Here is a 27422-nt window from a genome sequence, read left to right as displayed (position 1 = left end):
GACATGACGTCTGATGTGGCCAGTCCGCCCGTGTACGTGGAGCGAAAGCAAGTCCGCAGGGCAACTCGCACAGCGCCCCACTCCCACAGAAAGCCACTCAGCGCCATGTTAAGGCGCCGAAACCAACTCTGTGGGACCAACAGCGGATGGTTTTGCAATTGATAAAGCAGGCGTGGGAGCGCCACCATCTTAAATATGGCAGATCTACCATGTATAGAAAGCGGCATTCTGGCCCATGCCTTGATGTCCTCCCGTATGCGCTCCCACACCGGTGTAATAATGCGCTCCCGGGCCACGGACGCATCCTCCATGAGAAACACCCCCAAGTATTTCACTCCGTTCGCAGCCACCTGGATCCCCTCGGCCCACTCTCCAACCGGCTGCGGGCCCCCCAGAGTCCAGAGGGTAGATTTCCCGGGGTTTATATAGAGGCCCGAAGTTTCGCCAAAAATTTGTAGGATTCGCAGAATGCGAGGCCCCGAGCGCTCCAGATCAGTGAGCAAAAACAACACATCATCTGCGTATAGGGCTATCCTATCCGCCACGTCAGTCTACCACTGAAATCCCCTCAGCTGGGCGTCGATCTGCACCCACGCCGCAAGGGGCTCCATCGCCAGCGCAAATAAGTACGGGGATAGGGGGCAGCCCTGCCTCGTCCCCCGCTGGATGCTAAAAGCGCGAGACGTCCCTCCGCCCACTCGCACCGCCGCCGTGAGGTCCGTGTATAAGAGCCGTACATAGGCCAGGAATCGGGGGCCAAGATTCAGACGCCCCAAAAGGGCAAATAAATACGTCCAGCTCAGGGAGTCAAACGCCCTGTCCATGTCAGCTAACAGCAGAGCAGCCCGCTCTCCCAATCCCCGCCAGGCCGAAATCGCAACCTGAGCCCGCCTGATATTAACACGAGTGGCACGCTGCGGCATAAAGCCTGCTTGGTCCGGGTGGACCAAATCTGTGATGTGGGGCTTGAGTCTGTTAGCGAGTATCTTGGCCTCGGTGTTAAGCAACGAGATTGGACGGTAGGACTCATGTTTCTCCGGAGGCCGCCCCGGCTTCAGAAAAACAAGCACCTCCGCATGTCTCCAGTCCGGGGGCAGCCTGCCACACTCACACGCCTCCTCAATGACCGGCCGGAAGTGGGGAGTCAGCTGTGTCGCATATTGTCTAAAGAATTCACTCGGGAACCCATTCGGACCCAGCGCCTTTCCCGGGGTTCAATTCGCCCAGTGCCGTGGCCAACTCGTCATCCGACAATGGTCGGTCCAATACGTCCCGAACCTCCTCCGTGACGGCCCTCGGAGGGAGGTCGTCTACGAACCGCTGCACCATCTCCGCCTCCAAGCACTCCCGGGGCGCGTATAGGGTCTCATAATACGAGGCAAAGCTACCAGCTATCACATCGGGCACCAAAAGCGGCTCCCCATCCGGGGTAGCTATCCGGGGCAATGGCTGGGCATGCATGATGCCCTGACATAAGCGATGGAGCATCTTGCATGATTTGTCGCCCCACTGATAGATGCGGCTACGTGTAGCGAGCCAGGCCTGTCGGGCTTCATCTAACAGAACCGACGTGTAGTGCTGTTGCGCCAACACTAGCTGACGCCTCGCCTGTCTGCCGTCCTCCCCCCGCCCTCTACGCTCCAAATCCTCCAATTCCGCCTCTCGCCGCACTAGGTCCCTACGCTTTTCCCTACGCGCTACCGCGCACCATGAGATGTCAATCCCCCGCAGCGTGGGCTTCATTGCCTCCCACAGCGTCGCCGGGGATTCCACTGAGCCCGCGTTCGCAGACAGGTAGTGCGCCAGTTCGCAATTCATGTGAGCGCGATATGGGGCCTGCATCAATTGCCAAGGCGACATGCGCCATCTGAACGGCTGCCGAATGCGACCAGTGTCAACTACGACGTATTCCGGAGAATGGTCGGACAGTGCCTGTGGCAGAATCTCAGCGGACAGAACCCTGACGGCCATCACTCTCGGGACAAAGATGTAGTCTAGTCGCGAGAACGAGTCTCGCGCTGAGGAGAAGTACGTGTATTCCCTGCGCGCCCCATGTTTATACCTCCAGGAGTCAACCCAATCCAGCCCCGTGGCCATCGCTCTCAACCGGGTCGCTTGCCCTTCCCTCTCCACAACCTCGCTAGCGCTAGCAGTGCTTCGCCATCTCTCCCACGGGACCTCCATGACGTCGTTCCAGTCCCCACCCACAACAGATAGAGCGGGGGGCATGTCCACCCAGAGAGACATCAGCTTCTCCACCAGGGCCCACTGTAAGGGGGGCGGTGCATACACACTACCAATGATCACAACCTCACCCCCTATCTCGCCCTGCACGAACACATACCTGCCCTGTGCGTCTGACCATGTGCGTCTATGTGTAAATGGAACTCTACGATGTATAAGGATGGCCCCTCCTCGCGACCCCCTTGTGAAGCCAGAATGGTATGCCTGAGTGAAGCCATTTCGCTGGAGGCAGAGCGCTTTGGTGCCCATCAGGTGGGTTTCTTGCAATAGCAGGATATCAGTCCCCCTTCTCTTAGCCCAGGCAAATACGGCCCCCCTCTTTACATTGTCCAGCATTCCCCGCACATTCCAACTCATGAGACATGTCCCGCTAGGACCTAGCCGTGATCCCCCACTATCCGATGACATTTGTGCAAAGGTATATAGGTTGTACACATCCTACCGTAGGCAGCAGCGGCAGTTCTCGCCACAGATCGGAAGCAGCACATTGCGCGCAAACCCTCCCCTTGAACTAGAACATTCCCCAACCCCAGCAACTCCCCCCCACCCCCCACCCCGCATCTCCCCAACACGGAAGCACCTGTCGTGGTCGGGGTGTGGTCTCGGCCCCAACTGGGAGTCAGGGAACAACCCCTCCAATGGATCCCCATAACGTAGCCCATGTGGAACTAGGCTGTCGCTCTCTCCCCAACCCTGAGCAAACGTGGCCTCCAGCCAAATCCACAGCGCCCTGGTCACGTTATCAAGCATACATCAAAGCAAATTTCAGTTCTCCCTGCATTCAGGGTACATCCTCTTGGGCCTCCTGTGAGTCCCCGTCCTGACGTGTCTTAGATCTTGATTGCGAGCTACGGCTCGAGCGCGATCTGCCATGGCGCTTTCGCTGGTCCCCAGGACCCCTACTAGAAGGGCCCCCGGCTGAAGAATCCGACTATCCACCCTTTGCTGCGTTGACACGAACCTTCACAGTCTCATCCGTCCAACGGAAGACATCCTCCGGGGTGTAAAAAAAAAAAGGAGCGGGACTGAAAAACGACCCGCAACCGTGCCGGGTAGAGCGGAGCATAGGGTAGCTTTAGGCCCCGAAGGCGAGCCTTGGCCGCAGTGAACGACTGTCTCTGCTGCTGCACCAACTTCGTGTAGTCTGGGAAAATGAGGATGTTGGAATTCTCATACATAAGTTGGCCCTTCAGTCTCGCCTGTTTCAGAATAGCGTCTCTGTCAGCATAATTTAATAACTTGGCGATCATGGGACGATGGCGCACCCCCACCGGCGGTTTCTGCGTCAGCGCCCGATGGGCCCTTTCCACCACAAAGCAGCGAGACAGACGGTCGGCTGGCATCCATCCCTCCAGCCATTGTGCCAGGAAGCGCTCCGCATTGCCCCTCTCGCAATCCTCCGGAAATCCCAGGAAGCGAAGGTTGCTACGCCTGGCACGCCCCTCCGCATCCTCAGCTCTCGAAACCAGACCCTTCTGAGTTCTCTCCAGGGCAGCGACCTTCTTTTTCAGGGTAGTCATGTCGTCCTCTACTGCGGATATGCGCGTTTCTGCGCCCGTTATGCGTTCCACGGCGTTTCTCAAGTCCTGCCGAAGAAGCATGACATCCGAGCCAACAGCCCCTATCTTAGCGTCCAAGACATCTCTGGACTGCATGATCGCAGCCAGGAGCGCAGCATTGTCTGGCACCGGAGCCTGCGCCCCTTTCGGGCCGGCAGCTTCAGTAAATTTGTCAATAGGGCCCTGTTTGCCCTGACTACCACCTGCACCCTGTGTCATGGTGTCGTTCGGGGTGGGGCTGCCCTCAGCCTCCGTCCGACTGATGCCGCCGCCGATATTGCCCTGCGACCGGCACACACCGTCAGCTGACCGATCTTGCACCGCCGTCCACTGGCATCCAACCGCCGGGTTCAAGCAAAGGCTGGGGGGGGCCACCCCACGAGTGTCTCCTCGGGTGTCAAGTGGACCTCAGTGGCACAGACCAGCGCGCACCACTCTGTGACGCAGGTCGCGATCTCAAGCCAGGCTCAGTGCCACCAATTGTGTCTCGCCGGGGCCCGATGTAACCCCCGAGTACCAGCCCCCAGCCGCAGTATCCCTACTCCCCGTTGCACCAACCTGGGGTAGCGGTAGCGTCTCTTATCTGGCCAGGACGGCCCTGGGCGACTCAGCGCCGCTGCCCCACGTCCACTTGGTGGCTCCGCTCCTCCGGGCGTCTCCGGTGACCCCCAACCAGGGCCTCCGCAGGACTCGTTACGTCTCCACCCCTCTCGCCGCCGTTCCGCAGGATACTCTGTTCGTGGGGGCTCCCGGCCTCCGAGGATGTGACGGGTCCGCGCCGCCTCCGCTCCCAGCACAGCCGCTCCTACTGGTCAGGCCACGCCAAAATCGAGGCCCTGGGTTTGTAGGCCGCACCGGATCGCCCCGATCGTGGCCGAAGCCCGGGCCGCTGGAACCAGTCTCTGCACCTCTGCTCGCTGTAGGGAGACGGCCACAGGATCGGGCACCAATCCGGATCGTGTGGACCTGCTTACGATGACCAGGGCAGGATATACACTCAGGATTATCTCAAGGCTGGTTGGAGCTCGCGCTCTACACGACCGCCATGCTCGCTGGCTAAGCCACGCCCCTCATATTTCTGTATTTTTGTGTATAGTTTTGAAGTTCAACTCGTAGAAAACGCTTACGCTGGGGTCCCCTTCTTTCATTAGTGATTTAGGGCAGGAAGAGATTAACGATGCGTGCAAGGATAGAAAACTTTTAAGAACTCTCGCTGACAAGAGAACTATGGAGCCTCGGACCGACACCGTAGCGGGATGGAATCTGCCTGACTATTACTTGGCAGTTCCACCCAACGAATTAAGATGCGACCGCCCTATGGGCAGGCGGAAACCCCCATTTTCCCATTGCAACTTCCGCGGAGGACAAAAAAGGGCCGCATCACAAGTTGCATTAGCCAAGCTGATGTTTTTAAACATCCATGCACCTTGTGCCAGGCACCATGTGGTGCCTGCCACACAATGCAGGGATGTTTAAGGGGGCACCACAGGTGTCCCCCCAGGCCCCATAGCGGAGGGCCATGTTGCATGTTTCCATAGAAAGGCTGTTGGAAACATGCATCGTAATCCCCACAGCGGTGCCTGAGCAAGCACCGCTTCCATTCTGGGGATTACGATAAGCGCTCCGCCCCAACGGGCAGAGGTGAGCCCGTCAGAAGCGCAGCAGTATTCTCTCATGGGTTATCCCTCTGAACGCCAGTATCGTAATACGCAATCTGATGGAAAGCCTCCAACGAGCTGACGAACAGCATTCTGCCTGACATCATAATGAGGCCCTAAAAGCCAAGTTACACATATCGTACCAACATGTGCTTAGCCCAGCAAAGCTGTATCTTTGATCATACACATTTGACATGCCTAGACATCAGTCAACAAAGTCATCTCTGAGTGAGCACAGATTTCACCTAACCGTGCCTTAAACAGTAAAGCTATTTATCAGATTACAGAGATCGTAGATACACAACTTGCACGCAGCAGAGATATTCCTTAAGACAAATCGAGGTTACATGTCAAGGCGTTATACAGCAGAACTCTATGTCAGATTATTCAGCTCTGACAATGCCAAGCCTTAATAGAAAACAATTCTTGAAGTAAGGTTTCATAACATTCATTATCCCAGAGAATGCAGAAAAGTAACTTAGAAAGTCTAGCAGATCACGCCATAATATCAGGGCTAGCACGTAGAACTGTTAAAAAAACGTGTTCATATCCCCAACCATCTGAAAGGGAATGCTATAGACAATAGGCCTCTTTACAAGATATTGCAGGTTCTGTACATCTCCAACACTATCTCTATTCCTCAGGTAGAACAACATATCCAATAGGGTTTAGCAAAGAAGATGAGCTAACCCTCTGGAGATACTGTTTTTAGTGAGGGTCCACAAAAGTCAAAAGGTTAAAAACTGGTACCCTATAGCATTACAGGACCCTAACAAAACCAAACATGATACTGTAGTTAGCCTTTATACCACTTCACATCAGATAGGGCTACAGAGTATAAGGAGGAGAGCATAACACAAGACGACATTTGTGATCATTCAATGTCGAAAGCATTGCTCTCCCTCTCTGCATTTTCCACTGTGCCAAGTGAGCTGCAGTAGCTCTCCTCAACTGAGGGAGAACTTACACTGATCTTAGGGAGCAGTAACAATTAATTATTGCTGGATGGTTTGTTGTTTAAAAAAACCTCACTAGTTAAACAGCAGCATCAGTAAATGTTTTAAATTTTGATTTCAATGATAAGGTGGCCACGTTTATGTGACAGCATATTTCCAATAGTTTTCCTTTTTTATTGTTGTGGCATTTGCTTGCAATAAAGTATAAAAAAAATACTGCGCCCACCTGTCAAGGCCAGACCCACTGGCATTGCTAGTGCTTGTTTGGTTTTTGTTCCTACCTGTGCGGCAGACATACTGAGCATGCTGGCTCGTTTAGCAGACATCCGTATCCTCCGGACGCCCTGCAAGGTGAATCCTCGTCGAGTGCAAGTGGAAATAACATCACCATAGGCTGAGGGTGGTACGGCAGGCGACACTGCCAGAAAGATGTCTCCTGGAAACACATTGAAGCATGAATTAGGTAAGGAAATCAAATAAATTAGTATCTCTGTTTTCAGGGTGGGAAAGGGAAGGAAATGCCTCAACATTAGTGTGAAAATAGGGGAAGCGATTTCTTGATTGGGAAATATATTTTCTCATGCCTAAACAAAAATTAATATTCAAGTGTTGTATATCCACATAAGATCTGTAGATTTGAAACGTGTCTGTATCAGTAAATGTTCAAATGAACCCAACATGCTTTGTTAATTACAGGATAGTGTGAAACTTTTGAGAAATTTCACATGCCCATCTAGGTAGGGGATTTTGATAATGAGACCAACAGTTTTTGGTTTAAAACAACTGTACTGAACCATTGTCCAATCCCTGATCAAAACCACATTCAAAATGACACATTTTTGACTAGCTCATCTTCTTTCTTTGCTGCTGTTCCTACAGGAAGTTAGAATTTCTCCTGGCTTCCATGTCAGGGATCTAGGCTGATGAATATTATCAAGTTTGCTGCACGTGTGGAAGGTTATATGTGTAGTACACGAGGATGTGTTTGATGAGGGGGAAGCCTGTGTTAGGAGTAAGCACAAGAGTGGTATATCCAGTTTACTGTGAGAAGAGAATTATTCTGATTATGACTTTTCATTGGGCTTAGAAACAGCTTCTAGTTTTTTCCGTAACGGTTGACGGATTATCTCAATAGTTATCTTCAGTACACAAATCTTTTAAGAGAACCTTAGGATTGTCCCCATCAACTGACTTGAGAAGGACTTCTCAGCCTGGTGGTGTCAAGGGTCTCATTGCATCTTGAGGATTCCTAGTTCCTTCAAGAGACTCATTAGTCTTCATAGAAAATCATAGTCCGCTGGTACTACGACAAGCTTTCAGGATGGAATGCCCAGACCAGCTGATATTTGGGAAGGAATTACTCCCTCTCTATGGCTCATAGAGACTAAATTATCACCCTTCTTAACAACACTTCGAAAAGCACATAAAGTATAAGGTTTCAAAACATAATCATGTTTGATATTTCGTCAGGACACAACTATGTAGCGGTTTCTCCAGAAGAGGAGCATCATTTGGTCTGTTGCTTCTTATTGCAGATTAGTCGGCCAACCCACCCAACTATCACATGAAAAAGTTACTTACCTATGGCAACAATGTTTCTTACACAATCTTCCTGCAGAGTCCTCCCCTTATGACTACTCCTTCCTGGCTTCAAACTAGTTTAGATAAGCTTTTCTCTGGCAATGAACTTCTGTTGTCACCAGGTGATGCCACACAGCTCCAGACTCACCTCTGCATTTATATATTCAGAATTGTGCCGCGAAGTTGGCGCTTTCAAGGCGCCGCTCGGACTCCTCCACTAAGGCACTCAGGGACCTTCATTGGCTCCCAATTTTCCAACGGGTGAATTTCAAGGCTCTGTGTATTGTCTTTAAAGCTTTGCATCATCAAGGCCCGGTCCCTTTACAAGATCTGTTCTCCTGGTATACCCCCGTAAGATCTCTTCGGTCGGCGTCGGCCTTCTTGGTGGTGGTACCCAGGTTTCGGAGGACCAGGATGGGAGGTCGCTCCTTTAGGACAGCCGCGGCGCAACTGTGGAACTCCTTACCATTGAGCCTCAGGAGCGTGGAAACCCTTCCCATCTTTAAAAAGGAGCTAAAAATTTACCTGTTCCCTAGGACAATGTAGTATGTGTAGAAGCTGGTAAAATCTCGCTCTGTGTCAGAAACAGTCGTAGCGCCAGGATGCCCGGTGGGTGACAGTGATAGCGCTTTATAAGAACGCCTATACATACATATATACATATATATGATGACTCTGGATTACATTTAGCACCAATCAGTCTGCTGACGTCAGTTCTTGTGTTTTTATCGTGCCCCATTGAGGTGGGTGAAGAGGAACTAAGAGACACACAACAGCGACAAATACAGCAGAGTGAGTGTTTGCACACCTTGGGATCTCATTACCACAGCTCTAACACATGAGGGAGTTGGAGGACGGCGAGTAATCTGCAGGAAGATTATATCCACCAAAATATATTGCTATCAGTGGTAACATTTTCTTCTGATCAATAAGTATTCCTGATGATTCCTGATCTTATAAAAGGATCCCAAAGCAATACTTCCTCAAGAAGTTTGATTGGGTAGTGCCAGTTAACCAAGGAAGTCATGTAACATAGCTTAGGCAAAATGCCTGTCATTCCATGCCTGAGACATGAGGCAGTATTGCTTGGCAAAAGTATGTAAGGATGACCAAGTAGTTGTTGGCAGGTGTCGGCAACCAGGATATCTCTGAAGAAAGCTGTGAATAATGCCCTGGCCTTAATTGAATGGGCATGAATGCCCTCTGGAGGATATTTCTTAACCAAGGCATAGAAGGCCATATCATAAAGAAGGATCTAACAAGAAATAACGCATTTGGTCACAGCCTTTCCGTTCTTAGCTTTGGTGAAGGTCACAAAGGAATGGTCATCTACTCCGTACTGTCCCATTTGTTTGATGTAGCATGGCACTGCATGTTTAATATCCTATCTTTTCAGTTACTCCTTCTCCTTGGCTGGGTGTGGAGTAGGAAAGCAAGATGGACGTGACAAAGACTTCCTCACATGAAATGCAGAACCCACTTTAGGTGAAAAGGATGGGCAGATGCAAGAGGACTGGCTTATCTGGATAGCCCTTAACTAAAGCCACCACTACTGATGCTGTGCAAGGGATAGTGAAAATTGCAAGAAGTCGTACAGATGAGATTTAAAGGTGTTGATGCCTTCCAATTCACACCATTAGATGAATTTGTTTCAGCAGCCTGCATACCACGCTTCCTGGCAACCAAGGTAATGTCTGGGACCTCTTCAGGACGGTACTATCAATCACCATGTGTTGAGCTGCAGTGTCAGAGGTGGGTGACCTGACAATCTTGCTGCAAGAGCACGTCTACCTTGAAGAGGAAAGGAAGAGGCCACTGAGTGCTAAGTGCCAACAGACTGGCATACTGTATTGTATTGTATTGTATTGTAATTGCATTTATATACCGTTTACTATCCCTGACGAGGCGTCGAAGCACATTTTCGGTGAGTAAAACGCTACACCGGGACCCATAGAGGCTTAGTGTTGAATTAGTATAGTGAAACATGAAAGTAATTTTAAGTGGTGAATAGGTTAGTCAGTTATTTGGATTAGGAAGGATAGAAGAGGGGAAAAGGTTTGTATTTATATAGCGCTTGTTACCCCTGATGGGTTGTTGAAGCGCTTTTTTGGGGGAGCGAGTATCACGCTACTCCGGAAACCCATAAAGGATTAGTGGTGAATTAGTATGGTGAAATATGAAAGTAATTTGAGTGGTGGATATTAGTCAGTTATTTGGAGTGAGAAGGATAGCGGAGAGCTAGAAGGGGAAGAAAGGTTTGCATTCATATAGCACCTGTTACCCCTGATGGGTGTTGAAGTGCTTTTCTGGGTAGTAGCACGCTACTCCGGAACCCATAAAGGATTAGTGTTGAAAACTAGTATAGTGAAATATGATGCAATCTGAGTGGTGGATATGTTATTCAGTTATTTGGATAGAGAAGGGTAGATGTGGATAGAAGAGGGAAAGAGGTTTGTATTTATATAGCACTTTCTACCCCTGATAGGGTTTTGAAGTGCTTTTTTGGCGAGTAGCACGCTACTCTGGAACCCATAAGGATTAGTGTTGAATTATTATGATGAAACATGAAAGTAGTTTGAGTGGTGGATATGTTTTCAAAGCCTCCACACCCCCAAATCTGTGGTTATTAGTTTTAGTTGTGGTAAACCTTCCCACACTTTCTGTAGAGCTTTCAACAGAAGCAGAACTGGCAGAAAAGCTTAAAGCATGCCCGAGACCAGATGAATCTGAAGTCATTCTCTGAAGAACCATTTGGAGGAAAGTGTATAGCACAAAAGAGAAGACAAACACTATCTGTCCTGGGTTGTAGGAAATAGTTAAAGTAATGAAAACCTTAACCTGGAGAAGATCGCTTCAGCCACTTCAAGAAGCAGCTCCTATTTGTGGCTCCCGTCTGAGAGAAGACTATTGGCACCCACTCGCACATTGAGGGAGCCTACGACATGGACCAGTACCAAGAAGATTCCCCATCACTGCATTCAATTCCACAAGTGATTTGCCCCTCCCAACGTAGGGTCCACTACCACACACCTCACTGTGTGTTGATATAATGGATTCATAATGGTGTGGTTTGAAATAATTAGAATGATGCTCCCTGGGATGGAAGAGACAAAAATCTGCACAGCAAGACACACCGCCTGCAGCTTGAGCACCTTTATGTGCAGGCAGTGCTCTAACATGGACCAAAGCAATAGATAGATAGATAGATAGATTGATAGATAGACAGATAGATAGATAGATGGATAGATATTTGGAGCACATCAATGAGATGCAGCTACTGGCGTCACCACATCGGTTGGCACTCCTGTGTCATCTGGTCCAGAGGAAGAGTTGCAACTGGAGCAGTTGTAGAAAATAAAACGACAAATATGAACATTGCCAGCGCCATCTTGCTTAGTGAAGGCCTTTACGTGCGCGTAAGCAGCAACCATTTTAGACATCGCGGCCATTTCATACTCTGCTGGTCACCTGTGAGTCACCCCGACCTCGCTATCATCCCCCCGCGCTCTGACCAAGCCTGAACATATGTACCAGGGTCGTAAAACCTTGTCAGCATGACAATGCCCCAGAGTCACTTCCCTGCACCTGGCTACTCAATCCGGTCCCAGGCACTAACCAACCCCTGTGGACATAGTTTAATACCCGCACACGGCAGGGCTTGTTTCACCAACAAAGGGACCTGATCTAATCAAAGACACGAACCCTTAGATCGGACCGATCCCACGTACTTTTAGATCCTGTCGGAATGTCCAGCTGTGAGATAGCGATCATCTGTTAGATCTAGGTGGAGGAACGATTGCTGCTGGGTTTGTGTGGGAACTAGCTTGAGGCGGGGATTCCAAGGATGTTTGACTATGCAATAAACTGATGCCAGGAATGTTTGACCATGTAATAAACGGACGAAAAAGCATATAAAAGGCCATGCCACAGAGATGCAGTTAGAGCATCTCCTAACGATAGCCCCGGTGTCTGATGTGATGTACTCTCCTCTAGAGAAATAAACCTGTTCTTCGCATTCCAGTTTTCCAGCCTGCCTCGTTATTTTGATCGATAAATTCTTAAGGTGAATTAGAAGTGGTTTGCACCAAGCGGCATCGAAAGTCTTGGGAGTCACGCTGCCTTTCATCAATTGGCGCACCAACGTCGGGCCCATCAGCGACACATGGATCCGGTGAGAGAGGTCCTAACGACGGAGTGAACATCTAAACTATTGGGGTGCCCCTGCCTGAAAGAGACCCTCGTCTGGCTGCCGATCAACTGAACTTCACCGGTTCCGAACGGACCTCTCTCGAGTGACCTGCGGTCCTGACTGGGACCTTACAGGAACGCCGCATTTTTGGAGTGAGAGGAAAAAAGTGCGCTGGAAGGGGACGAAGAAGAAACTGTCCATGACGGTCCGGGTAAGGTCGTGATATAAGACAAAACTGATTGTCTGATTGTATTGAAATTGTTTGCTCGAATACTAGTATTCCGCTCTTTGAAATTATTGGTAGTAATTGAGACATTCCCTACTTGCAAACAACGTAGAATAGGAATATTCCTTCTTTGCAGGCAGCGAAGGACAGGTAGTGCGGACCTTTGTCCACGACCTTTTGAGATTTTTTTGTTGACTGCTTGTACATCAAGCCTGTCTTCTCAAAATTGTTCGATTGTTTTGGACCGGACCGTTTATTAGAGGTCAGTCATCCGGCACCGCCGGAAGGCACCCCTAATAAGGACATGTATGTGAAATATGGATTAGCCACTGTAAAGTATAGCAAACAATGGCATAAGCGCACTAAGAAAGATCAGGAAAATCAGTGGCCACTGACGGGATCTTTTGACCCCGATAAAATAGAAATGCTAGGAATAGCCCTTCGCAGAAAAAGAACTACGCCAGCCATGCTTGACAGCTATGGTTTGTGGCAAAAAGAAGCCACACAACGAAAGAAAAGAAACAAAGCTAGAGTAGATAAAGAGGTACGAAAATAAGCTCACCAAGCTTGTAAAAAGTTAGAAGACATAAAAGAAAGAGAAACTGATAGAAAAGAACAAGAATCAAAGATTTCAGGCCAATGTCCTGTTAGAACGCCCTCGACGCTTTACCCTGAGTTACCAGCTAAACAGAGAGTAGATGATGATTTGTTATTGGGTCCCCCGATCATCTACATGCCACCTCCTTATGCCCCCACTCATCCTGAAGTACAACGTCAGGAATCCCAAAATGTAGCCAAAGGCAGCACCATTGCCTTGACCCTCATGGCCTCAGCACCAACAGAGTCTATTGTGCCTAGTGCCTTATCAAAAGGCGCGTCAGTGGAAGCTGAATCAATCGAGAAAGGGTTATCGAGGATCCCACGATTAAGTAAAGACGAACGAGCAAGTATCGATAAAATAGTTAAAACGCTCATAGATAGGAAAGAGACCGAAGAGAATATAACCGACATGTGCAACTCCTATGTCGAAAACCACTAGCGACACTTCATTGTTCGCCTCTGTTATCACACACTCACTGCTTACGAGGAAAAGCACAAAGATGTAGGGCCCGAGCGACTAATGGCACTTTATAGAAAGGTAGATACGGGAGATGAAAACGACTGTGATGTAGCAGAACTCTTCTTGTACACACTAGAGGTATTCCGTCATCTCATCGAACAAGAACGGGTAGTTAAGGATAAGACATCTACAATGACAGGGCCCCCGATCGAAAAACCAGATATCATGATGCCAATAAAAGAAGCTGCCCCTTATTGGGCCCCCCCTAGAGGACAAGGGAACAATGATGACATAAACCACCAGGATGCTAAAGGAAGGGTGGTCTACAATTGGGTATACCAGCCATGGGACAGACAAGACATCCTAACATTCCGTAAGAATCCCACTGCATTTTATACAGAGTTAGGTACCGCTCTAGGATCAACCATTATGACACTCGCCGATATCGATTTGTTCTTTGGGCTATGTCTTCCAGCGGATGTGTGGAAACAAATTAGGAAAGTAGACCACACAGAGCTGCTCGGCCATACCTGGGAGCAACTCGGTGTTTTAGATAAACAGCGAAACCCGGACAGAAACCAGTAAAAGCCATATTAGACCTTCCCGACAAAATAGTGCAGAAAGTCAATACTATGATCCCGGAGAAAAAGATCGTCTGGTCCATTGTAACCGCTTGCCGCCAGAAACCACAAGAGGACGTCTCGGAGTATTTCTCCAGATTTGAAACAGTGTTCTCCGATTACAGCGGACAAGACATGTCCACCGCAACCGGACACCACTTGTTTGTCTAAAATTATGTTAAGGGACTGCTACCAGAAGTATCACAAAAACTGCAGACCAGCGAAAGCAGCTGGGCAGCCTTTAAACCAGCGGCCATCCTCCAGATGGCCCAGTACTATGAACACCAGAAAAATGAGATTGATAGAGCCACGGAAAGCAAGAAGAAAGACTTGAAAGAAAGGGTAATGATAGCGCATCTCCAAGGAGTGAATACAGGAAGGGAGCAATATAAGGGAGCATACCAACAGAATACCCCTAGGGCGCAACCGCCTAGAAGTAATTTATCAATGCCATATACAGGACGGCAAGACTTAGGACTGGATCAGTGTGCGTTTTGTAAAGAGTACGGACACTGGAAATCCCAATGCCCGATTCTGCTAAGAATCGGTAGGGGCAGAGGGACGAGGGAGATAGCAAATGAACAGAGAGGAAGAGGACGTGGGAGAGGGTACGCAAGTGAAGCTAGCGAAGGAAGGCCAGGAAGAGTGAACGCATTTGACCACCCTCGACAGAACCAGTGTCAACAGACAGATTATGACAACATGTATGACTTTGCATAGGACAGCCAGGGGCAAGGGAGGGATCCAGTCAAGCTCTATGTTGACCAACAAGGCCCTTATGTTACTGCAAAGGTCCTGGGCACAGAGTCGCCATTTTTGGTAGACACAGGAGCAACACGTAGTGCGCTATCCAAACGACTGATTCCAAGGGCACCCTTGTCTGGCTCACATATAACCTCAATAGGATTCGACGGTACGCCCTCCACCGACCCTTTGTCCAGACCGATCCCCTTCAAACTTGAAAACAACGTTATCGACACTACGTTCCTTCTCTCTTCCAACCCCCCCGGACGCCATTATGGGTCTCGATCTACTGAAGCATTTCTGTGCGACTATCAGATGTTCGCCAGACGGAGTACGAGTCATCTTATATGACAATCACCAACACCCGAGAGATAATCCATCCCAACACATGTATCCCATTTCTGAGACAGACACATCCCTACTAGACACATTACCCTCGCATCTGTGGGCTAGGGCTGATTCAGACGTAGGACGAATGATGATTGACCCAGTACACGTGACAATACGACAAGACGCAACCTTACCGAAAATACCCCAGTACAAGATATCGCCAGAGGGCGAGAAAGCCTTGACCGAAATCATACAGTCACTAGTAGAGGCAGGAGTGGTAGAAGAGGTAGTGAACAATGTTTGTAATAATCCTATTTTACCGATCATAAAGAGACAGGGAGAGGGAGATGGAAAAGCCTACCGCTTCATCATCGACCTGCGGGAGATAAACAAAATAGTAGTACCACAGTACCCAGTAGTTTCTGACATCACCACCATCCTGACCCTAATTCCGTCAACTGCTACCACTTTCACCGTTATCGATCTCAAGAATGCCTTCTTCTCCATACCCATTCACCAAGACAGTCGCTATGTTTTCGGATTCACTCTAAGATCCCGCTCATATAGATTTTGTCGAGCACCCCAGGGGTACACCGAGAGCCCGAACATCTATAGCCAGGCGCTCAAAAGACAGTTAGATGCCGTTCAATTACCAGACGGGGTGGTGTTGATACAGTATGTAGACGATATCCTTCTAGCAGCAGACACCACTCCACTAGCCGTCACAGCCACCATCCAACTCCTACACTTCCTTGCAGAAAATGGCCACAAAGTTTCTCAAAAGAAATTGCAGTTCTGCAAACCACAGGTAACATATTTAGGTCACCTCTTATCGAAAGAAGGGAGGAAACCCACACCGAAAGGATCCAGGCCATTCTAGACACTCCCATTCCCAAGAATCAGAAGCAAGTCCGCTCTCTGATAGGCCTCACCTCATTCTGCTGACAGTGGTTACCAAACTTTAGCCTCATTGTCAAACCCCTTCTCTCCCTCCTAGCCAAATACACCCCCTCACCTTTCCCCTGGACACCCGAATGCCAGTCACCATTCAAAGAATTGCGAGATGCCCTTTGTTCGGCACCTGTTCTAGGAACCCCAGACTACTCCAAACCATTCTTCCTCTACACACATGAAAGGGAGGGATGTGCATTGTCCGTCTTAACGCAATCAATTGGCCACAAACATCGCCCTTGTGCATATTTCTCTGCCACCCTCAACCCAGTAGCTAGAGCGTTGCCAGCGTGTTTGCGCGCTGTGTCAGCTGCAGCAGTATCCATACCCAGAGCGAAGGAATAGTGCTCTCCAATCCAATCACTGTGTTAGTACCCCATGCAGTCGACACACTACTGAACCAGACCAAAACCCAACACTTTACTAGCGCATGACTGACAGGTTACGAGTTGACTCTGCTAGCACCACACATCACCCTGAAGCGATGCACCACTCTCAATCCAGCCACATTGTTACCTCTACCCAAAACTGACCCTGGTGTGACTCCCCTGCACGACTGTGTAACCCTCACTGACGAACAGACAAAGAGTAGAGTAGATCTCCGAGACACTGCCTTTCCAGAGCCGGATGGGGAACTATGGATAGACGGCTCGTGCATCAAACTTCCCGATGGCACCACCTCAGCTGCATATGCCGTCACCACAGCCCGAACCATCCTAGAAACAGCCCGCATTGCCCAACGATCCGCCCAAGCAGCAGAGCTCATTGCCCTCACACAAGCATGTATTTTAGCAGCTGGTACGACAGTAAACATATACACCGACAGCCAGTACACGTTCGGGGTGGTTCACAATTTTGGGCTCCTGTGGAGAGAAAGAGGGTTCCTGACTTCACACGGCACACCCATCCTACATGGATATCTAGTCTCCGCATTGACATAAGCAGTCCTCCTCCCCAAGCAGCTAGCAGTGATTAAATGCCAGGCACATAAGAAAGTGACCAACCTCATTGGACAGGGAAACGCATTAGCCGACATTACTGCCCGAACCACAGCCCAGGACAGAACCATGACACGAATGTACGTGACCAGGTCACAAGCAGAACAATGGACTGACGCTAGAACAACTGTAAGGGACATACAAACGACAGGCACACAGGATGAACTGACTGAATGGGCTCGGGTGGGACTGAAAGACGAGGAAGGCTGCTGGAGGACAAAAGACGGAAATAAATGGCTGCTACCTAATGTGATGTGATGTGATGTGAAAGGCATTTATAAAGCGCAGCATACACCATACGGTTTCTTGGCGCTACTGCCTATCTGATCCCCATATTGACCATGGCACATTTACCAGCACACATAGGATCTGCCCCCATGACCGAACCGATCACCAGAGTATGGCATAACAGCAAGATAGCAGAATCAGCCAAACGCCTAGTACACCAACGCATAGTATGCCTGCAACACAACCCAGGGAAAGGGACCGTAGTACCACGGGGAGGGTTTGGAGTCCCTGATCACCCCTTCGAAGTCCTCCAGATGGATTACATCCAGCTAGAGAAGTGCCATGGTCTAAAATACTTTCTAGTGATTGTGTGTGCCTTTAGCAAATGGGTGGAGGCCTACCCCACCCGTGACAACACCGCCTTAGCTACTGCGAAGGTATTACTTAAGAGATTTTTCTCCCGATATGGCCTTTGTAGAATTTTATGGAGCGACAATGGCCCCCACTTCGTAGCAGAAGTTATACAGAACATACTGAAAGTGTTGGGGGTAAAGCAAAAGTTCCATGCCGCTTTCCATCCCTTAGTACCGCGCATTAGAGGTTTAAGCACCGCTCCCGATTTCCACGGAGGTTTCATTCCCCTCCCGAGTTTGTCTTAGATAGACATGCCGCATTTCAATTCACCGCTGAAATTACGAAGCGCCCATTAGCTTACCGAACCCACTAATGCATGGACATTTTTTCGCAGGTAATTCCCCAAGAGAGAGCAGCCATGGATTCACTCGGCGCTCGCATGTAAACAGCCCCTGGAGACACTGGGGCAGCACTTGGTAAGTGAGACGTCACGCCAAGATGCTCTTTTAATCTAAGTCTGAATAAAAATAAAAGCTCATTCCAGCTTTCTCCTCTGTTTTAATAGGCAGCTTGGAGGCTTCATTTAGATCTCCCCGTCAAATTAAATAGGGGTAAGTTCCTTGGGCTACCCATCTGGCATGTTTGGTGTCTGATTGTTACTAATTGTTTGTCAGTCTGATGAAAGTAGGATCTATGTTGGACTTTGTTATCGCTTTGGTCCGTATGGTTTTCAGATTTTGAGTCAGCAGTACCACATACGTAAGCAGTGTCTGAGAAGACTTAAGGTAGGAGATTTGGCAATTGGTGATGCTCTTAAGGTGACGATTTTTGATTAGCTATCCATAAATGGGTTTTGGTTTTATTTTGTAGTGTCTTTTTGGTCCTGATGAGAACCCCACCAGTTTGAGGGTTCGAAACGCGTCGACCTGGTCCCAGGGTACACGGACTGTGGAGTCATCATTATCTAATCAGTTTAATTCACAGTGATAAATAGGAAAACTGCTGTAAATGTTTTATGACAATTTGCTTCATTCTTTCTGTTGAATTATTGATATTATTGCTGTGTACTTAGGGACCATTGTAGAGTATGTATGTCTGAAGTTTAAGAGAGGTGTGTCTGTGGTGTAAGCAAAAAAGTGTTCAACTGTAAATGTCTTGTATATTTTGTACATATTTGTATAGATAATTTGGAGTTTGTCTTGTAAAGGTTTTTTTGCACAAAGAAAATTTCTTTCAAAAATTTATAAAAAAGAGAAAATGAGAATTACATCATTAAATGATGCAAATGATTAAGCAGACGTTTATGTTTTGTTCATAAGGGTCATTGGGAGTGTTTGTTTTCAATAAGTATCAGTCCTGGCACACATATTGTTCTTTAGAGTATTTTGACTTAGCCTGACTGAGTTTGAGTCAAGGCCCATTACTGTTTTCTGGCTTTCCACCCCCAATCAGCGGGCCTGGTAGAGAGACACAATGCCATGCTAAAACTGAAGCTATCAAAAATAGTCGCCACGACTGGGTTGAAATGGCCCGCGCCCTCCCACTGGCATTGCTGTCAATGCGCTCCACCCCAACCAAACACCGACTGACCCCTTACGAAGTCGTCTTCGGCAGGCCTATGAACATTTGGGTGGCACCAAAGCCAACCTCCAATACTAATGTCCGACTATTTGTACAAATTAATGAACAAACTAACACTTATCCACCAACAGGTGCAGCAAGCCATACCAGACGTATCCAGGGGCCCAGGACACAATATCAAGCCTGGGGACTTCGTGCTGACACGAAATTTTCAGAGGTCGAAGAGTCTGGAACCCAGATGGACGGGCCCTTGGCAAGTCTTGATCACCACCCGAACTGCCCTGCGAGTGGAAAGAAAAAGAAACTGGCTTCATGCGCACCACTGTAAGAAGATATCTCCGACACTGACGGCCCCCGAAGAAGTGAACAGCCAAGAAGAGCTCCTGACAAAAGACTGACCAGCCCTGAGTTGCTACCCACAGACAGAGACACTTGAACTGGCAGAGTTTCACGACCCCATGGTACCATCCAAGAAAGGGTACAATTTGAGATCGACGAAAGGAGAGTGCTCCGACAAGCAGGCCACTAACTGAGTCAAAAGTCTCAGAACGGTAGCTAACACTACAAATGCTACCAGGAGAAACGCTAGACGAAAGTATGTGGTTCTGCCAGTCGTCGAGCCTCTTGAAGGTGATGGAAGAACCCGGACGACCAAAGAACCACCGCGACGACTCCAAACTTGCCAAATTGCACAATACAAAGACAATCGCCCTCGTGGCAGCATCTCTCACCTGCCTCTTGCTGATGGTCACAGTCTGGATCGTTGAAGAGAGTGCTCCCGCTTACAGGACAATGTCACCCACCATGCAACCCACCACCAAGAAAGAACACTATCTGGTGTCACTGTCACCACGCCTCCGAGAACGGCGCAAAGAATTCTGGAATAATTCTTTCATACAAATATTGCACCAGCACAATCTTGCCGCAAATGCCACAACCTGTTGGATCTGTGGGTTGCTACCTCATGCCACTGAACACTCCATTCCTTTCATCCCTTCACCCTTTTCTGTTCATGGATCCTGCCTCGCTTGGTTAATGCTCCTGCAAGAGAGCTACAAAGACAATGCCACATCCGATGGGACAATCAAGCAATTCTACAACGAGTTCTAGCTGAACAAAACAGGAAGAACGTCCGCTCCATTCTGCCCTCTGACTTCGAATGCAACCTTTCAAATCAACATTCCCGCCAAAGAACGAGTTGAAATGTAAGTGTCCAACAACCCAGCCAGACCTACCTTTTCCTATCTAAAGAAACGAACTGCCGCAACTCTGACAGTGGCCCTATCTGTGGTGAACGTCTCAGGCCTTGTCTGCATCAAAGGCCATGGGACTAAGATCGTGGGTCACAGCTCTTGCCAAATAATGAAGACTCTAAACACTGCTGACCCCCCTTCATTTGTTGCATCACCCAAAATGTACTTCATCTGTGGTGCCAAAGCCTACACCTGGCTCATAAAAGGCTGGGGGGGGCACGTGCTACATCGCTTTTGTTCTGCTTCCAACCTACACAGCACCTGCAGACCATCACAGAGAAAGGCGTTCCAAAGACACAGAACAAACAGACTCCGCCGCATCACAGTTCCTCGATGCAGCAAAAGAACTCATCCCGCTATGGGGTCCGATGGCAAACAGCCGAGCCATTCGACACCTGTCGCAAGCAGTAGAAACAGCCTTGAATGTCACAGCTGGCATCCTCACCAACAACACTGCCGAGCTTCAGGCGGTCCGCCTGGTGGCTTTACAGAACGGCCTTGTTCTGGACGTGGTATTAGCAGATCGTGGAGGAGCATGCTGCATCATCGGTGCCAGCTGCTGCACCTTTATCCCCGACAACTCACCCTCAGTCTATAAAGCAATTGAACATCTTCACAGGTTGGCATCAGAGATCCATCAAGAAACAGAAACTTGGACACTTTGAAGCTGGTTTTGGGGCATTTTGAAAGAATGGGGCTAGAAAATAATGATGATCGTCTTGGTTCCAATATTAATAATATGTGGTTGTTGTTTGGGGATACATTGTATACCACTTTTGTGTTCTATTTGCCTGAACTCCTTGCACCCTAAGACTATGGACACTGAGCTCACGAAGATGAGAGTAATAAACGATAGAGAGATACAGGACATTATGGACATTGCGATAGACTAGCAAGCTGGCTTAACTATGTTCAAAGGGAGGACTGTAGAAATAAAACGACAAATATGAACATTGCTGGCGCCATCTTGCTTAGTGAGGGCCTTTACGTGCACGTAAGCAGCAACCATTTTAGACATCACGGCTATTTCATACTCTGCTGGTCACCTGTGAGTCACCCCGACCTCGCTATCATCCCCCGCGCTCTGACCAAGCCTGAACATATGTACCAGGGTCGTAAAACCTTGTCAGCATGACAATGCCCCGGAGTCTCTTCCCTGCACCTGGCCACTCAATCCGGTCCCAGGCACTAACCAACCCCTGTGGACATAGTTTATTACCCGCACACGGCAGGGCTTGTTTCACCAACAAAGGGGCCTGATCTAATCAAAGACACGACCCCTTAGATCTGACCGATCCCACGTACTTTTAGATCCTGTCGGAATGTCCAGCTGCGAGATAGCGATCATCTGTTAGATCTGGGTGGAGGGACGATTGCTGCTGGGTTTGTATGGGAACTAGCTTGAGGCGGGGATTCCAAGGATGTTTGACTATGCAATAAACTGATGCCAGGAATGTTTGACCATGTAATAAACTGACGAAAAAGCATATAAAAGGCCATGCCACAGAGATGCAGTTAGAGCACCTCCTGACTGATGTGATGTACTCTCCTCTAGAGAAATAAACCTGTTCTTCGCCTTCCAGTTGCCAGCGCCTGCCTCGTTATTTTGATCGCTAAATCTTAAGGTGAATTAGGGGTGGTTTGCACCAAGCGGCATCGAAAGTCTTGGGAGTCACGCTGCTTTTCATCACAGTCTGGTGCCACCTGGCAGTGCTAGTTATTAATGAGCTAGGAAAACTTTTTCCAGGCAAGTTTGAAGCCGGAAGGAGCATACGTAAGATGTGTCTTATGTATGGGAGAAGATGTATCTACTAGAAATAGTGCACTCTGCAATGTCAACAATTTGTTTTTGTATATGCTCGGATTGCCTGATAGCTACAATTCTTTCTTTAAAACATTATCAGCATTGCTCCAATAGGATATTAGATGTGAGAGCTTTAGACATTATAGCAAGATTTATTGCTCCGATACCAGAGTCCCTTTTGATTTCTAATTTACAACAAGGGGTGGTGATGGACAGAGTCTCTGAATTAAGCAGAGTACTCTCACCCAGTCAAGAGATCAGGGCTAGATCCAACACCGTTTTTTAGCTCATTGCACCATCCCAGTTTCAGAACCCGGCTGTATGCAAATTAGTCTGTCCCTGGCCCAGTGCATCATGGGAACAGGGCAGACCAGACTACAAAAGCCAATTCTTACACTGGGAAGGAAACAAGCTTCCGGGGACCGGTTTCTGCCATTTCAGGCGTCTTCGGCCCGGCTTGCTTGAATCCTGATGGTGCAATGAGCAAGGGACTCACATCTGAGTATACCCTTCCACGCTTAGGGTGGACAAAATAATTTACAACAAGGGGTGGTGATGGACAGAGTCTCTGAATTAAGCAGAGTACTCTCAACCAGTCAAGAGATCAGGGCTAGATCCAACACCGTTTTTTAGCTCATTGCACCATCCCAGTTTCAGAACCCGGCTGTATGCAAATTAGTCTGTCCCTGGCCCAGTGCATCATGGGAACAGGGCAGACCAGACTACAAAAGCCAATTCTTACACTGGGAAGGAAACAAGCTTCCGGGGACCGGTTTCTGCCATTTCAGGCGTCTTCGGCCCGGCTTGCTTGAATCCTGATGGTGCAATGAGCAAGGGACTCACATCTGAGTATACCCTTCCACGCTTAGGGTGGACAAAATAATTTACAACAAGGGGTGGTGATGGACAGAGTCTCTGAATTAAGCAGAGTACTCTCACCCAGTCAAGAGATCAGGGCTAGATCCAACACCGTTTTTTAGCTCATTGCACCATCCCAGTTTCAGAACCCGGCTGTATGCAAATTAGTCTGTCCCTGGCCCAGTGCATCATGGGAACAGGGCAGACCAGACTACAAAAGCCAATTCTTACACTGGGAAGGAAACAAGCTTCCGGGGACCGGTTTCTGCCATTTCAGGCGTCTTCGGCCCGGCTTGCTTGAATCCTGATGGTGCAATGAGCAAGGGACTCACATCTGAGTATACCCTTCCACGCTTAGGGTGGACAAAATAATTTACAACAAGGGGTGGTGATGGACAGAGTCTCTGAATTAAGCAGAGTACTCTCACCCAGTCAAGAGATCAGGGCTAGATCCAACACCGTTTTTTAGCTCATTGCACCATCCCAGTTTCAGAACCCGGCTGTATGCAAATTAGTCTGTCCCTGGCCCAGTGCATCATGGGAACAGGGCAGACCAGACTACAAAAGCCAATTCTTACACTGGGAAGGAAACAAGCTTCCGGGGACCGGTTTCTGCCATTTCAGGCGTCTTCGGCCCGGCTTGCTTGAATCCTGATGGTGCAATGAGCAAGGGACTCACATCTGAGTATACCCTTCCACGCTTAGGGTGGACAAAATAATTTACAACAAGGAGTGGTGATGGACAGAGTCTCTGAATTAAGCAGAGTACTCTCACCCAGTCAAGAGATCAGGGCTAGATCCAACACCGTTTTTTAGCTCATTGCACCATCCCAGTTTCAGAACCCGGCTGTATGCAAATTAGTCTGTCCCTGGCCCAGTGCATCATGGGAACAGGGCAGACCAGACTACAAAAGCCAATTCTTACACTGGGAAGGAAACAAGCTTCCGGGGACCGGTTTCTGCCATTTCAGGCGTCTTCGGCCCGGCTTGCTTGAATCCTGATGGTGCAATGAGCAAGGGACTCACATCTGAGTATACCCTTCCACGCTTAGGGTGGACAAAATAATTTACAACAAGGGGTGGTGATGGACAGAGTCTCTGAATTAAGCAGAGTACTCTCACCCAGTCAAGAGATCAGGGCTAGATCCAACACCGTTTTTTAGCTCATTGCACCATCCCAGTTTCAGAACCCGGCTGTATGCAAATTAGTCTGTCCCTGGCCCAGTGCATCATGGGAACAGGGCAGACCAGACTACAAAAGCCAATTCTTACACTGGGAAGGAAACAAGCTTCAGGGGACCGGTTTCTGCCATTTCAGGCGTCTTCGGCCCGGCTTGCGTGAATCCTGATGGTGCAATGAGCAAGGGACTCACATCTGAGTATACCCTTCCACGCTTAGGGTGGACAAAATAATTTACAACAAGGGGTGGTGATGGACAGAGTCTCTGAATTAAGCAGAGTACTCTCACCCAGTCAAGAGATCAGGGCTAGATCCAACACCGTTTTTTAGCTCATTGCACCATCCCAGTTTCAGAACCCGGCTGTATGCAAATTAGTCTGTCCCTGGCCCAGTGCATCATGGGAACAGGGCAGACCAGACTACAAAAGCCAATTCTTACACTGGGAAGGAAACAAGCTTCCGGGGACCGGTTTCTGCCATTTCAGGCGTCTTCGGCCTTTGTATCATTTTTGGCCACTATAGGTGTGGCAGGGTATACTCAGACATGAGTCCCTTTCTCACTGCTCCATCAGGATTCAAGCAAGCCGGGCCGAAGAGGCTGAAATGCCAGAAACCGGTCCCCGGTAGCTTGTCTCCTTTCTGGTGAAGAATTGGCTTGGTAGTTTGGTCTGCCCTGTTCCCATGATGCACTGGGCCAGGGACAGACTAATTTGCATATAGCCAGGTTCTGAGCTGGGATGGGGCAGTGAGATAAATAACGGTGATGGATCAAGCCCTGATCTTTGGACTGGGTAAGAGTGGTCTGCTTAATTCAGACACTCTGTTCATCACCACCCCCTTTTCTGTATCGTTTTTGGCCACTATAGGTGTGGCAGGGTATACTCAGACATGAGTCCCTTTCTCACTGCTCCATCAGGATTCAAGCAAGCCGGGCCGAAGAGGCTGAAATGCCAGAAACCGGTCCCCGGTAGCTTGTCTCCTTTCTGGTTAAGAATTGGCTTGGTAGTTTGGTCTGCCCTGTTCCCATGATGCACTGGGCCAGGGACAGACTAATTTGCATATAGCCAGGTTCTGAGCTGGGATGGGGCAGTGAGATAAATAACGGTGATGGATCAAGCCCTGATCTTTGGACTGGGTAAGAGTGGTCTGCTTAATTCAGACACTCTGTTCATCACCACCCCCTTTTCTGTATCGTTTTTGGCCACTATAGGTGTGGCAGGGTATACTCAGACATGAGTCCCTTTCTCACTGCTCCATCAGGATTCAAGCAAGCCGGGCCGAAGAGGCTGAAATGCCAGAAACCGGTCCCCGGTAGCTTGTCTCCTTTCTGGTGAAGAATTGGCTTGGTAGTTTGGTCTGCCCTGTTCCCATGATGCACTGGGCCAGGGACAGACTAATTTGCATATAGCCAGGTTCTGAGCTGGGATGGGGCAGTGAGATAAATAACGGTGATGGATCAAGCCCTGATCTTTGGACTGGGTAAGAGTGGTCTGCTTAATTCAGACACTCTGTTCATCACCACCCCCTTTTCTGTATCGTTTTTGGCCACTATAGGTGTGGCAGGGTATACTCAGACATGAGTCCCTTTCTCACTGCTCCATCAGGATTCAAGCAAGCCGGGCCGAAGAGGCTGAAATGCCAGAAACCGGTCCCCGGTAGCTTGTCTCCTTTCTGGTGAAGAATTGGCTTGGTAGTTTGGTCTGCCCTGTTCCCATGATGCACTGGGCCAGGGACAGACTAATTTGCATATAGCCAGGTTCTGAGCTGGGATGGGGCAGTGAGATAAATAACGGTGATGGATCAAGCCCTGATCTTTGGACTGGGTAAGAGTGGTCTGCTTAATTCAGACACTCTGTTCATCACCACCCCCTTTTCTGTATCGTTTTTGGCCACTATAGGTGTGGCAGGGTATACTCAGACATGAGTCCCTTTCTCACTGCTCCATCAGGATTCAAGCAAGCCGGGCCGAAGAGGCTGAAATGCCAGAAACCGGTCCCCGGTAGCTTGTCTCCTTTCTGGTGAAGAATTGGCTTGGTAGTTTGGTCTGCCCTGTTCCCATGATGCACTGGGCCAGGGACAGACTAATTTGCATATAGCCAGGTTCTGAGCTGGGATGGGGCAGTGAGATAAATAACGGTGATGGATCAAGCCCTGATCTTTGGACTGGGTAAGAGTGGTCTGCTTAATTCAGACACTCTGTTCATCACCACCCCCTTTTCTGTATCGTTTTTGGCCACTATAGGTGTGGCAGGGTATACTCAGACATGAGTCCCTTTCTCACTGCTCCATCAGGATTCAAGCAAGCCGGGCCGAAGAGGCTGAAATGCCAGAAACCGGTCCCCGGTAGCTTGTCTCCTTTCTGGTGAAGAATTGGCTTGGTAGTTTGGTCTGCCCTTTTCCCATGATGCACTGGGCCAGGGACAGACTAATTTGCATATAGCCAGGTTCTGAGCTGGGATGGGGCAGTGAGATAAATAACGGTGATGGATCAAGCCCTGATCTTTGGACTGGGTAAGAGTGGTCTGCTTAATTCAGACACTCTGTTCATCACCACCCCCTTTTCTGTATCGTTTTTGGCCACTATAGGTGTGGCAGGGTATACTCAGACATGAGTCCCTTTCTCACTGCTCCATCAGGATTCAAGCAAGCCGGGCCGAAGAGGCTGAAATGCCAGAAACCGGTCCCCGGTAGCTTGTCTCCTTTCTGGTGAAGAATTGGCTTGGTAGTTTGGTCTGCCCTGTTCCCATGATGCACTGGGCCAGGGACAGACTAATTTGCATATAGCCAGGTTCTGAGCTGGGATGGGGCAGTGAGATAAATAACGGTGATGGATCAAGCCCTGATCTTTGGACTGGGTAAGAGTGGTCTGCTTAATTCAGACACTCTGTTCATCACCACCCCCTTTTCTGTATCGTTTTTGGCCACTATAGGTGTGGCAGGGTATACTCAGACATGAGTCCCTTTCTCACTGCTCCATCAGGATTCAAGCAAGCCGGGCCGAAGAGGCTGAAATGCCAGAAACCGGTCCCCGGTAGCTTGTCTCCTTTC

The 27422-nt window shown here is 49.0% G+C and overlaps 1 protein-coding gene across 2 annotated transcripts in view; it reads right to left on the bottom strand.

Annotated features, from left to right (window-relative positions):
- DNAAF8 (dynein axonemal assembly factor 8) overlaps positions 1 to 27422 on the bottom strand; it is a 1081381-nt gene that overhangs the window by 523466 nt on the left and 530493 nt on the right. For both annotated transcript variants that reach the window (XM_078663036.1, XM_078663037.1), the window contains one exon: positions 6699 to 6853. In XM_078663036.1, coding sequence (XP_078519162.1) covers positions 6699 to 6853 — 155 coding nt within the window. The remainder of the gene's footprint in view (positions 1 to 6698; positions 6854 to 27422) is intronic.

This window comes from Lissotriton helveticus, chromosome 10, assembly GCF_964261635.1.
Source record: "Lissotriton helveticus chromosome 10, aLisHel1.1, whole genome shotgun sequence".
NCBI classification, from domain to species: Eukaryota; Metazoa; Chordata; class Amphibia; order Caudata; family Salamandridae; genus Lissotriton; species Lissotriton helveticus.
The sequence above is the reverse complement of the archived record's forward strand: the minus strand, read 5'-3'. Positions and strand labels throughout refer to the sequence as shown.